Source organism: Dermochelys coriacea, chromosome 25 (assembly GCF_009764565.3).
Source record: "Dermochelys coriacea isolate rDerCor1 chromosome 25, rDerCor1.pri.v4, whole genome shotgun sequence".
NCBI classification, from domain to species: domain Eukaryota; kingdom Metazoa; phylum Chordata; order Testudines; family Dermochelyidae; genus Dermochelys; species Dermochelys coriacea.
In genome coordinates, this window is record NC_050092.1 from 3,269,456 (window position 1) to 3,283,680 (window position 14,225).

The following is a 14,225-nucleotide window of genomic DNA, read 5'->3' on the forward strand; positions in this document are numbered from 1 at the left end:
TCGGGGGGGGGGTGGGGGTGACCCTTCACCCGCACCCCTCCTGGGGCCATGGCACGTCCCGTCCCGCCACCTCCCAGCACGGGGCGGCGGCGAGGCTCAGTGAAGCCGGCCGGGCCGCTCCGCCAATAAGAGCCTCCCGCGGTTGCCATGGTGACCTGGCAGGCCCCGCCCCCCAACCGTGCGGGGCTGGAGCCGCTCACCCCGCTCTGAGGACGCGCTGGGCGGGGCCGTTCCGGTGCCCCCGCGAGAGAGAACAGTGGACTCTCCCTTCCTCCGCTCTATGGGCTTCTAACGCCCAATCCCGCCGCTTCCGGTGACAGCAGCCGTCCAGCCGCGACAGCATCGCTCTATAGCCCCCCCCCCGCCGCCGCCGCCGCCGCCGCCCAGGGCCCGAGCGGCTCCCATTTCCCTGCTTGGGCTTCTCTACCGCTGCTTCCTGCGGGCTCTATGATCTTCTTCCGCCTCCAGGGCTCCTAGGGCGCCTCTAGCCGCCGCACTCCCGGCTCTATGGTCCGCGCGGTGGGGAGCGCTTCCCGGTCTCCTCCGCGTCCGCGTCCGCGTCGCTGCTGCCGTCGGCCGGAGCCGGGGCACCCTGCCCTGCGCAGCGTCCCCGCTCTCGGCGGCCATGGAGCTGGAAGTGCCGGACGATGCGGAGAGCGCGCTCGCCGCCGAGGCCGGAGCCGTCAGCCCGGAGGCTGGATGGGGGGGAGCGGACTCGGCAGGAGGTGAACGGGCTGCGGACCCCGCGGGGTGGGGGGCTGAGTCTCTCCCTACGGGGGCCCCCGGCGTGGACCCGGGCCGGGCTGAGCGCCCCCGCCCACGCTAGCCCAGAGGACCCAATGAATGGTACCGTCCAGGATAAGCGGACTCCCCTCCCCCCCCCCAAAAAAAAAACTTGCCTGGGCAGAATCCCTGCATGCATTGGGAGGACAGCTAGCTCAGTGGTTTGAGCATTGCCCTGCTAAACCCAGGGTTGTGAGTTCAATCCTTGAGGGGGCCATTTAGGGATCTGGGGCAAAAATTGGGGACTGGCCCTGCTTTGAGCAGGGGGTTGGACTAGATACCTCCTGGGTTCCCTTCCCACCCTGAGATTCTGACTCTCTCCTGTGTGGGGGCCCCCCCTCCCCCCGAAGCTCTGCAGGGTGGCACTGCCCCGAGCCTGCCCTGCTGCTCACTCTTCAGGAGTTGGGAAGGGGGCAGCTTGGGGTGGGGAGCCCCTGGAGCTGGGCGCTCTGGGTGCTGAGGAAGACCCTGCAGCTCGGGCGAGGAGGGGCTATGTGCTTTAAATGTAATGTAGTAATGTCGCAAAAAGAAATGGAGTACCGGTGGCACCTTAGAGACTAACAAACTTATTAGAGCATAAGCTTTCGTGAGCTACACGATGAAGTGAGCTGTAGCTCACAAAAGCTTATGCTCTAATAAATTTGTTAGCCTCTAAGGTGCCACCGGTACTCCATTTCTTTTTGCGAATACAGACTAACACGGCTGCTACTCTGAAACCTGTACTAATGTCGGGGGCAGTCTGGGCTGCCCCTGGGGGGGTGGGGAGGGAATAGTGCCAGTGCAGCAGCTTGTGGAATAGGAGAGAGAGGTGGGAGCCCCATTGCTTAGCAGTAGGACATCAGGGGATGGTGCCTTGTCTACACAGGATTGAGCCCTGGAGAAGAGGGCACAGTCTTTCATTACTGAGATGAACTTGATGGGACTGAATAGGCTTTCTCTGTCATCTCTCCTGAAAGGAGAGTGCTGGAATATCAGCAACATGCAGGGTCTTAGGGAAAAATTACCCTTCTTCTCCCAACTAAATACTAGCAGGTGACATCTGAGCATGCAAGAAGCCTATTGCTGCCTGGGTTTGTTGGCTTTTCTCAGCCCTCCTGTACCTGTAATATCTGAGTAGCCACACAAGCATTTTTGACATTATCCTTGTAACATCCCTGCACGGTAGAGGAATGGTAAACCTCATTTTATAGACACTAGGGCTTATAAATGACTTGCCCAGGGATCACACACCGAGTCTGGGATTTCGAGTTTCAGTCCTGTGCACCATCCACAACTTTCTCTGGAAAATGTGCGTCCATTGGCTCTGTTTCTTTGATAAACTACAATGTTATGTTCATATTCATTCCCATAGAGAATGGGATGGGAGGAGTCTCCTCTCTTGCATCCCTGGTCTTCATTGCTTTCATAAGATCCTAGGAGATGAGGGTTGGAAGAGACCTCAGGAGGTCAGCTAGTCCAACCCCCTGCTTTCCCCAGTTACTCAAGCTCTTCCTGTGACCTCCCCCATGTAGCCCGTATAAGTTGTGAGAACCTTTTCCAGTCACAGGAAAATATTTCTGTCACGTTATCAGTTCATCTTATCCAAAGCAAGATCGGAAAGCTCTGCTTTCTCAAGGCTGCTTGAAAGTGATTATAAGGCTGGAAACAAGCTCCTGAGGAGGCCTGGCTATTACTGATAATTTTAAATGAATTTGGGAGTCTCAAACTGACAAAATCAGAAACACATTGCTGGGCAAATCCCTGTGCATCTGTCCTTGCTTGCTGACTTACAGTTCATTATAACTGTACAATTTTTAGGTTCAGTTTTGCATATGACCATGGTGCAACTGTTCCAGGTTGTTAAGTGGACAACAACTCCCATTGTGGGTTTCTTTCAGAGAGATGCTGAGTATCTCTGGCTCTGAACACTGAATTTATTCATAGTATTTAACAGAACCAGCTAAATTTTGATGTCACAACACAATGATCTGATTTCTTTGGGGTTTTTAGAGGCAGTAGAACTTAAATAATCTACTACAGAAATTGGTGGCGATGCCATCTAATGGGGTTGGCAGTGTTTAATAAGCCAAATGTTGTAAGAGGTGGTCTTAGCCACACTTCTAGAGACTCCCAGCCGGGCCATGCACTTTCTGCTTCAGTTGGTCAGTACTGCTAGGATAATGGAGGGAACAACTGCATGTGGCTTGTTGCGAGAGAGCTCTAAAAAAGTAAATCCTAGATTTTTCTAGGCTTCCTTTTCTGGAGCACAGTGTGAGGCTTGTTTAGCAGGATGCAATAGTCAGCAGGCTTTATGGCTTTTGATGCTGAGTAGAAAAAAGAAAACGCTTTGTCACAAAACAACAAAAAATCTCACTTGCTCTTCTGGTTTTTTTTAAACCTCTTTAATTTTCTAAGAGTGTCGGAGGACAGCAGAATATTATTGTGATGCTTAGGACGCAGCAAGGAGTCTGGGGAAGCTATGGCTCACCTGCTGACTTAAAACAAAACAATGAGTGCATAATTTTTTCCTTCTCCAAAAACAGCACACTGGCTGACCTACAGCTGTAGGAGATCTAGTCTCATTTGACTAGCACCAGGCAGATACAGGACAAAAAATAATGTTGGCAATATTTTCATTTGAAAAACTGCTTACTCATTACTTACATAGCTTTCCAAGTGTGCCACATGACTAGATGTATATAGGTCCCTGCCCTGAAGTGCTGATTGTTAAAATAGGCAACCGGGAATGGGGGTAGATGGGCAGCACACGGAAACTTTTAAAAAACGTTGTCAAAAGAAAGTTTGACCTAAGCCTGACTGCATGCATTCTTCTGTGAAATACTCCCAAATGCATGGTTATGGCACGCTGTCACCATAAGGACTACACTGAAATCATGTGAGGGCAGGGCACTGAGTGATGTAGCAGGGTGGGTATGTGTTTTGAGAACTCGCATTCCTATGAATGGGAACGCTGTTCCTTTGCTTCCAGGCATATTTTGGGATGGATACCTCCCAGATAGAACTTCTCCTTGTCTCTCACCCTCTTTCTCCACTAGCAGTTTTCCTACGTTTCCCACCATTGTAGCTGCTGTACGCAAATGCTGATTGATGTGATGGTTAAAGCTTTGGAAACTCACTGCACGAGCACCCATCACTGCTACCATTAATGGAAGATTGTTGGTATAGACAAAAGCCACTTTGCAGTTGGATTGGCTGAGAGCTGTGCTTTCTTATTAAATGAACTTGACAGAGTTAATTAACGGCCTTGTCCAGGTCAGTAAAGGCCTCCAGAATGCGTGGGGAGAAATAGCATGATGTGAACTACAAGGAAAGGGAGGACTCGGCATGCACAGGGATGTAACTAGAAGTCATGGGATGGAAGTAAGAGGAAATTTGGGCTGAATATCGGAAACATTTTCCTGGCAGTCAGATGGATTAAATTGTGGAGGGATCTCCCAAGGGGAATTTTGGAAGCTTCATGATGTCCCCGTGAGGAAAAAATCACACTTGACATTGGCAAGCAGGAAGTGCTCATTCGTGAGCACAAGGGTCTCATTCATTAACTTCTGCAGAGTCTGATCTGTCTTCCTCTGCTTCTCTTCCCCCCCCCTCCGGGTTTTAGCCGTTATGGTTGCAAAGAACAGTTTTGAAAATTGAATCATGTGTAAACTGATGTAGTACCATCTTCCTGAGTCTGCAGACGGTCTAGCCTGGACAGCTGTGTGCAGTTTTACCAAGCAGCATTTGAGGACTTCGCTCAGTTTTGCTGTGAGTAGCAGTGAAAGTGGTGAAAATCCCATTATCTTCACATGGCAGGTCTTTGGGGAAGCTCTGATAAGCAGCAGTAGTGGCAGGCCCTAGAGTTACTCAGCATGGAGTACCTGTCCCTAGAATGTGGTTAGGAAGGGTGAATAGCAATGACCTCATCCTTCTCTCCTCCCTCTATTCACAGCAGCCAGGAAGCTCTGAGGGAATGAGAAGAGTCCAAAAACTCCTTGTAGGGAGTGGGGTTCAAATTATTGGAGACTCAACTACATAATGGTGTTGTAAAGATGGTGCCCCCAAGCAGGGTCCAAAGGTAACATACTTGTAGGAATCACAGCAGTTTAGGGAGGTGAGGCCTGGATTTTTCTCACACCCCACGCCATCTTTCTGATTTCTCTATCTAGTTGGTGTTTGGTCAGTTTTTCAAGTCTTTCCCCATCACTTGTGACTCTTAAAAGCTAGACTGGGCAAAACACTAGAATCCTCCAGTGTCTAGAGGGTGAGCCCTCTATTTGTCGGGAGATGGGCTAGATGATCTAATAGCTGGATTCCATTATCTGGCTCAGTACAGTATCTCTCACTGTCTGCTTTTCCCTCCCTTGAGACAAAGGGGGAGTGCAGGGTGGAGTCTGTTCACTCTTAGGCGTTCACCCTCTTAGCCTCCGTGGACACTGACTGAAGCTATAATGCCAATCTTGACGTGTTGGTGTTAGGGGTGCTGGTTAGAACATTATTACAATGTTTGCTCATTGGTGGAAAATCTCTTCCTCAGCCCAAAGATAAAATCATAAGTAACTTGACAAGGGATGTGGGAAATGGTTTTATCCAGTGAGCAGATTAAAAAGCTGAGACAAGAAGTCTACCAGAAACAGTTCAATCTTTCCCAATGTGGTGAAAAAGGAAATTGGAGAGGTTGCTCTGGGAATGGTAAGATCTTATCAGCTTGAGGAAGAATCAAATATAAACATCATCCCAAGTGTGATGAAGGTTCAAAGCGTGGTGCATGCCCAACGCCCTTGGAAACGGTGCCAGTTAAGGTGATGGTGGCTAGTTAGACGCCCACCTCCAGACCCGTTGACATTTTACAGACCCTCTGCAATAGCTTCTCCCTAAGTCAGCCCAGTACATAGCCCATCTGTGGCAAATTAGAAGAAAGCCTTTGAACTAAAGTTATAATGGGTTTAGCAAACTAATTGCCCCTTTAAATGAGAATAGGCAGGAGGAAGTGAACACGAAGGGCAGGAGGATTTCTAGTGGAGGTTGAGAGCTGAGGAAGGACACTAAGAACTAGAGACTTTCCGTCTTAGCACTGAGTATTCTAGCCACTCTTTTTTAAAATATTTTGGACTGATTTTTTTGACTAACATTTAGCTTAGCCAGCATTGATCTGTATGTAACAGCTAGTTGCATAATCCAGTACTACTACTTAGCATATGCGCAACATGCCTCAGGTGGCACGTGACCAGGATTCATTGCCGAATTTGGTCCGCAGGCTGGATCATTAGCTTCCCTGTCTCGGGCCGGGTCCTGACTGGGAGTGTGGCATGAACACTGATTCATACCCCCCAATCCAGTACTGATAGGACTGAGTGAATTGCTGCTGCTGTATTCCATTCAGGGAGCTTTCTTATAGGTCTCTGAAGAAGTCTTCCTTAGGAAATGATCTGAGACTGTACAAGTAGTGTATAATTTGAGCCCAATGATTAAAGCAATTCACTCGCATGATTTATGTGCTTCTGGCAAGAGCCTGTAATCTGATTAAAAGGTGAATTTTCCCATATACAGATCTTGCAGTATAAAAACAAAGTCCAACTTACAGTGCTAGCTTTCTTCATGAAAGCATCTTTCAGCTGAAACAAATTAAATCCAGAAATAGGTCTGACATGGTCATGTGATATTCCGACAAAGGTTTGGAGTACTGTGCTCATCAGGTGCTGCTTATATCTTTGTCACTTATTATTCCCATCCATCTCCTTGGACTGCTGAGCATGTTCCTGCAGGCCAGAATTAATTTGCAGGAGCCTGGCAGATGCCTTTCTTCTGGCAGTGGTGATGTTGCACCTTAGTATTTTCTAAGAGGCTTTTTTTCCAGCACATGATTAGTTCCCATCTCTCTGTGCATGTGGGAACAAAGAGTAGTTCAAGATGTAATAGATTTAAGTCACATTTGTCTGAAAAGGTTGCCTCTACCCTAATCTCGTGTAACTACAGCAGAGATGGCTAAAACTGAAATTAGAGGGAAAACGTTTTTCTGCCTGTCAGTGTCTCTGCTTGGTGCATAGTCAGTTTCACTCTGATTTGTTGACTTCTTGTCTTGAGCCTTCTCTTCCCCAGTATTTACCAGTAGCAGTTGGAGTTTAGCTCCAGGAGCCTGTCTCCTGTTTCTAGGATCCCTTCACTGAGGTGGGGAACAGCAGAAGCTGGGAATCACTTTCTTCGATCCCAAGACATCTTTATAGTTCTGGATTGCAATGGGAGCTTGGTGGATCACAGAGTCTCCTTTGTTCTCTAGACCCTTCTGATGCTAGGGAATATAAAATCTGGGTGCCAGGGAAATTGTTGAAATCCTGGTGGAATTCCTCAAGGGCTTCTTTTCCATGGGTCCAGATGATGAAGATGTCATCAATGTAGCATAAGTAGAATAGGGGCATTAGGGGACAAGAGCTGAGGAAGCGTTGTTCTAAGTCAGCCATAAAAATGTTGGCATACTGTGGGGCCATGCGAGTACCCATCGCAGTGCCGCTGATTAGAAGGTATACATTGTCCCAAAATGTGAAACAGACTATGCTGACAGCTTGTGCCACGCGCTCTCAAAGAAACTGCGGAACCACCTGATCAACATCTTCTACAGCAAACAGGGAAAGACTAAGAATGAGCTCTCAAAACTGGATACTCTCATTTAAAAAAAACAACCTTGCACACAAACTTCCTCATGGCTGGACTTTACAAAAACTAGACAAGCCATTTACAACACAGACTTTGCTTCTCTACAAAAGAAAAAGGACACTAAGCTATCTAAACTACACCCCACAAGGGGCCACAACAGTGGCTCCCTTAACCCACCCGGCAATATTGTTAATCTATCCAACTATACTCTTAGGACAGATTCTTCTGCTGGGCTATCTTGGGGCCTCTCCTTCTGCCCCTCCACCCCCACGAACTTGATACAGTTCTGTGGTGACCTAGAATCCTATTTTCCAACATCTCCGACTCAAGGAATATTTCCAACACTCCACTGAACAACATACTAACCCACAGAGACCTTCCTACCAAGACTACAAAAAGAAGGATTCGGGATGGACTTCTGCTGAAGGTCGAAACAGACTGGACTTCTACACAGTGCTTCCGTCGATGTGCACGGGCTGAAATTGTGGAAAAGCAGCATCACTTGCCCCATAACCTTAGCCGTGCAGAAGACAATGACATCCACAGCCTTAGAAACAACTCTGACATCATAATCAAAAAGGCTGACAAAGGAGGTGCTGTCGTCATCATGAATAGGTCTGAACATGAACAAGAGGCTGCTAGGCCCTGGAACCCCGACCTGGGGTATTCTATCTGCTACCCAAGATCCATAAACCTGTAAATCCTGAATGCCCTATCATCTCGGGCATTGGCACCCTGACAGCAGGATTGTCTGGCTATGTAGACTCCTTCCTCAGGCCCTATGCTACCAGCACTCCCAGCCATCTTGAAGACACCACTGACTTCCTGAGGAAACTACAATCCATCGGTCATCTTCCTGAAAACACCATCCTAGCCACTATGGATGTAGAAGCCTCTACACCAACATTCCACACAAAGATGGACTATAAGCCGTCAGGAACAGTGTCCCCGATTAATGTCACGGCAAACTTGATGGCTGAACTTTGTGACTTTGTCCTCACCCATAACTATTTCACATTTTGGGACAATGAATACCTTCAAATCAGCAGCACTGCGATGGGTACCCGCATGGCCCCACAGTATGCTAACATTTTTATGGCTGATTTAGAACAACGCTTCCTCAGCTCTCGTCCCCTAATGCCCCTACTATACTTGCGCTACATTGATGACATCTTCATCATCTGGACCCATGGAAAAGAAGCCCTTGAGGAATTCCACCAGGATTTCAACAATTTCCATCCCACCATCAACCTCAGCCTGGACCAGTCCACACAAGAGATCCACTTTCTGACACTATGGTGCTAAGTGATGGTCACATAACCACCACCCTATATCGGAAACCTACTGACCGCTATTCCTACCTACATGCCTCTAGCTTTCATCCAGACCACACCACATGATCCGTTGTCTACAGCCAAACTCTACGATACAACTGCATTTGCTCCAACCCCTCAGACAGAGACAAACACCTACAAGATCTCTATCAAGCATTCTTATAACTACAATACCCGCCTGCTGAAGTGAAGGAACAGATTGACAGAGCCAGAAGAGTACCCAGAAGTCACCTACTACAGGACAGGCCCAACAAAGAACGCCACTAGCCGTCACTTTCAGCCCCCAACTGAAACCTCTCCAATGCATCATCAAGGATCTACAACCTATCCTGAAGGACGATCCATCACTCTCTCAGATCTTGGGAGACAGGCCAGTCCTTGCTTACAGACAGCCCCCCAACCTGAAGCAAATACTCACCAGCAACCACACAACAGAACCACTAACCCAGGAACCTATCCTTGCAACAAAGCCCGTTGCCAACTGTGTCCACATATCTATTCAGGGGACACCATCAGAGGGCCTAATCACATCAGCCACCCTATCAGAGGCTCGTTCACCTGCGCATCTACCAATGTGATATATGCCATCATGTGCCAGCAATGCCCCTCTGCCATGTAATTGGTCAAACTGAACAGTCTCTACGTAAAAGAACAAATGGACACAAATCAGACGTCAAGAACTGTAACATCCAAAAACCAGTTGGAGAACACTTCAGTCTCTCTGGTCACTCGATTACAGACCTGAGAGTGGCTATCCTTCAACAATAAACCTTCAGAAACAGACTCCAAGGAGAGACTGCTGAATTGGAATTAATTTGCAAACTGGATACAATTAACTTAGGCTTGAATAGAGACTGGGAGTGGATGGGTCATTACACAAAGTAAAACTATTTCCCCTTGTGTATTCCCCCCCGCCCCCCGTTCCTCAGACGTTCTTGTCAACTGCTAGAAATGGCCCACCTTGATCATCACTACAAAAGATTTCCCCCTTCCTCCCCCCCAACTCTCCTGCTGGTGATAGCTCACCTTAAATGATCACTCTCGTTACAGTGTGTATGGTAACACCCATTGTTTCATGTTCTCTATGTATATAAATCTCCCCACTGTATTTTCCACTGCATGCATCCAATGAAGTGAGCTGTAGCTCATGAAAGCTTATGCTCAAATAAATTTGTTAGTCTCTAAGGTGCCACAAGTACTCCTTTTCTTTTTCCAAATATTTTCAGTGTCTGTATGTCTTTGGCAAAGCAAATTGCTTGCCCCGCAGATCCACCCTGCATTTATAGCATGTTGGTTGTATACCTGCTCTGTACTCTTTCAGTACATGCACAAGCACCCTCATGTTCTCTCTTGTGACTTGGAAGATTCCTTAATGCAGATCTGTGACATGCCAAGCACCTTACTGCATGAGGCTTTACAATTCCACTATATTGATGGCAAAACATCAGTAACCCAATACAAAGGTAGGTCAGTCAGTCAGTGATGTCAAACAAAAGGCTGCTTGATGCTGATATTAAATAACCAAAATCCAAGAAAGGTGGTGATGGAAAAGCCTGTAACTTGCTTGGTGGCCTGTGTGAAATGAATTTAGCTTCAATCTATATCACAACTAGTGCTCCCAGCAGAGAGCCCAAAGATTGCACACCCAGAGATCAAGGTTGACACACGTTAGTGGGAAAGGCTTTCCTGCTATGCCTGACCTATTGAGAAGTAGAGGGCTTTAGTCTGTAGAAGATATCAATCCAACACCTTTCACCAACAATGAAATCCTGTGAACAACCTAAGAGCCAATGGTGCTGTCTTGCCTTCTTTAGGCAAATATTCTGCTCCTAGGGCTGTGTGGTGTGTGTTGTAGGTTGCCTAATTAACCTCAGAACTTCCTGGGAGACCTTTCTAGTAATAAAGAAAAGGCCAAAACCAACGACAGTAGCTTTTCTCACTTTCTCTTTCTCACTCACACATTTAAACAAAATCTCTTCAACCTATAATTAGGTGTACAGTAGTTGTTTTCCGACATGTGTTCTTGTGGCTTCTCCATGTTACATGTGAGTTTCCTCACTTGTGGAAGTGATTCCTCTTGTGGTGAATAACTAGACTGAGTCAGTGTGTGTGGTGAGTAAATCTGGAGGATTCAACATTTTCCCATCAATTTATGCTGTCATGCCAGCGATGCTCAACTGGCCTCTTTCTGTCCTCTCTAGATTGCAGAGGTGACTGCACATCCCTGAGCAATTCCAGCTCATAGTGAGCTATTTATTGTCACTAATTTTTTCCTACAATATTACTGAGTAAAACAAAATGCCACTGCCCTTCTGATTCTGTTGTATCTAAATAAGTGAAGCCAATGAGTGATTCTGTAATATAAATGGTGTTCATAAATATTTTTAGTGCAGAACAGGAAAGGAGAATGATTGATTATTTCTGTAAAAAGAACAGCTTTATTTTATAGTATTCAGACTGCACATGCAGTCAAGTTTCATCTGTAGTAAACGGTGCCAGCTAGAATTATCCCTCTGTACAGTTGCATGGCTTTTCTGTCACTGGGGACCCAATGTCAATAAATGAAATATCACAGTGCACAGCCATCTGTATAATACTTTATAGTGCTGAGAGTGCAAGTCACTTCGCAGACTATTCAGGATGGGGATGTGGTCTTAAGTCTTGTCTCTAATTTAGAATTAGCAGTATCTGCAATAGTAATATTAATCTGCTTTTTGCCATGAGACTATATTGGCTTAAAAAAATCTTCATATACCCACTTCCAAATGAATATTTCTTATATCTACTTGTTCATCTGTAAACACTACACAGAAAAGTAGGGATAAATATTGGCAAGCCAACGGGTATCTATGTGCTTCCTTACAGCAAACACTGATTCAACAAATTAAAAACATCCTCTGCTTATGGACTTGTCTGTGCCCAAGCCAATCTTGTGACACATACACTGCTTCTGAAATGATCTGTACACAAGCTGAGCATGGGAACTTTTCAGATGACCTGAACACAGGGCAAACAACTCTCTTCCATTTTATGGAACACTATTCTAATCTTAAATTAGCAGGATGTCTGTGGACCACAAGATGAGAGCACTGTCATCTTGTCTTCAGTGTCACTACATGGTGGCTGATCACATGGTTGAAAAAAGCTTCAGTGGCACTAAAACTGTCAGTGTTGGATATAAACTGAATATCCAGCCATGCCACCTTAAGGACCTAGATAGCGATCAATCCAAGTGGTGCTCAGTCTGCAAGGAGGCATGTCCCCTTGGGATTTTCTGTGATGATGATCTTGTCATCTTTCTGGTCTGTTAAGACCTAGCACGCACTTGGTACTGTATCTGTTATTTATAAAGCACTGATAATGCACTTGTATTATACTCAAAGCTGAGTAGCTCGAATACATCGTCCTCCTTTACTGTATAATCTTGTAAAAGTCTTCAGCAACATATGGAAAAGATTGTGTGCCTATTAATAAACCATAAATCCAAATATTGATAACTAGACAGTCAGCCTTTGATGCTTTTACAATGGAAATTGCGTTAATTTGGATTTCACCAAAGCCATGTCTACACTATCAAAGTGACCCACTGTTATAAGGAATGTCAGCAATGAGTGCAGCTAAATCATCTTCAGCACCAGGTTAACTGCAATGATTGGCTAACCCTTGTTGAGTCTACTGTACACTAGTGCTGTAGTGTAGAGAGAGAGTGTGTGTGTGTGTGTGTGTGTGTGTGTAACTTTTGAGATACAGCATTTAAAGGGGCATGGCCACTTGAAAGAAATCACGTTTGTCTGACAATAGTGTGTGCGCGATAGTTATAGGTATAATTTTCAATGGGTACAACTGAAAGATTAGGTTGTTTACTTTGTGGTTTTGGCAACACTTAGTATTGTCAGTTTCACTGTTGCCTTAGCATGAAGACAGACCGACTATGCAGGAAGGCCCCTTATATGCAGAGCCTGTAGCACCATCTATAGTTGAAGTTGCCAGCACTTTCCCTGATAAGACCCTATTGTTGCTTATATAATTTTGCCAAACGCTCAACTATTCGGGCTGAAATTTTTCATTGCCTGCTCTGCCTCAGGTTGATATTTGTTTGAGTTTCAGCAACTTAACTTCAGCTGATCAGCTGCTTGAGGATGAGGTTAAGGGAAAATAGTCTTGTCAATGTTAAATTTTTTCCTCAGTAGTCTCTTTGAAGTGCTCTAGCTCCTCCATGCCTTGGATTAAACTTGGCAGGAGAATATTCTTGAGGTAAAAGAGATGCCTTTTGCTTCCCATATCAAAATCCATCTGGATTTGGAAGTATAAGCCACTGGAAAAAATTGCCACTTGCACATGCTCAGAAGGGCTTGAAAGAAGCTTGAGGTGGTAATCTCAGAACATTTCATTTGCACTGAACATGCTCCAGCCCCACAGAGCTTGAGCTCTAAAAGGAGTGCAGCTGCAGCTCCTTTAGCCTAGGGAGAGGAGTGCTAGGCTGGGAACCAGAAGGAAACTACAAATTCTAGTCCCTTCTCTTCTACTGATTGGGGGGTTCATAATTCTGTGTACTTGATGGCTCTTAGAGAGGCAGACAAGTATTATTTTTACCATTTTTCCAGATAAGGTATCTTAGAAGTCTCACAAGAACACTTAAGGCAGAGCTGACGTTAGAACCCTGTCTCTAATATGGCATGAACGCGATCCATGGAATCACACTGCTTTTCAAAATATATGTTTCTAGTTTGTGCTTGACTGGGTTGTTTGTAAGCGCTAGGCCCCATTTCTCTACAGGGCCAGGAATAGAAATCGGGATCGTTTCCCAACATTCCTCTTCTGCCTAGTAAACAGCTGTGTAAGCTACTGGCAAAATATGCCTCTCATCCCTTTAGTGGCCAATCCTCACAGCGGATAACTGTTACTGTTACTCATTATTCCTCCACATGATGGTATATATTTAAAAAAAAAAATTACACACACAAACTAGATAACAAACCATGAAGGTTGCCAAAGTCAAGCATTCAGAAGGTAGGAAATGCTAGCGTTAAGGTGCAGCTTTATTTAATCTCTTGTGCCTGCACATTATAATACACCCTTTTAATTATGCTATTTCTGCTTAATTCCATGCAAAGGATGGACAGTGAGTGAGACAAAAGGTTATAAGAAGAGAAATGATGTCCTCTTATGTCTGAGGCACTGAACTGGGACTGAGAGTTGGATTCTGCCCCCATCTCTGCCTCTTCTATATGGTGGATCAGATTAATATAATAAAGATTTGTGGATCATGGTGGATAATCAGCTGAATATGAGCTCCCAGTATGATGATGTGGCCAAAATGGCTAATGTGACCCTTGGATGCATAAATGGGAATCTCCAGTAGGAGTGGAAAGGTTTTTACCTCTATTTCTCATGGTGTGACCACTGGTGGCTATAGAGTCCAGTTCTGGTGCCCTCCATTCAAGAGGGATGTTGATAAATAGGAGAGGGCTCAGAGGA

General features: G+C 45.9%; 1 protein-coding gene across 9 annotated transcripts in view; it reads left to right on the forward strand.

The window, feature by feature from the left end:
• Positions 1 to 323: 323 nt before the first annotated feature.
• Positions 324 to 14,225, forward strand: part of PIP5K1C (phosphatidylinositol-4-phosphate 5-kinase type 1 gamma) — a 77,132-nt gene continuing 63,230 nt past the window's right edge. The window contains exon 1 of one of the 9 annotated variants that reach the window (XM_038383760.2): positions 324 to 725. In XM_038383760.2, coding sequence (XP_038239688.1) covers positions 626 to 725 — 100 coding nt within the window. In that variant the 5' untranslated portion in view covers positions 324 to 625. The remainder of the gene's footprint in view (positions 726 to 14,225) is intronic. The other 8 variants (XM_038383764.2, XM_038383762.2, XM_043502816.1 and 5 more) reach the window with 8 other exon arrangements.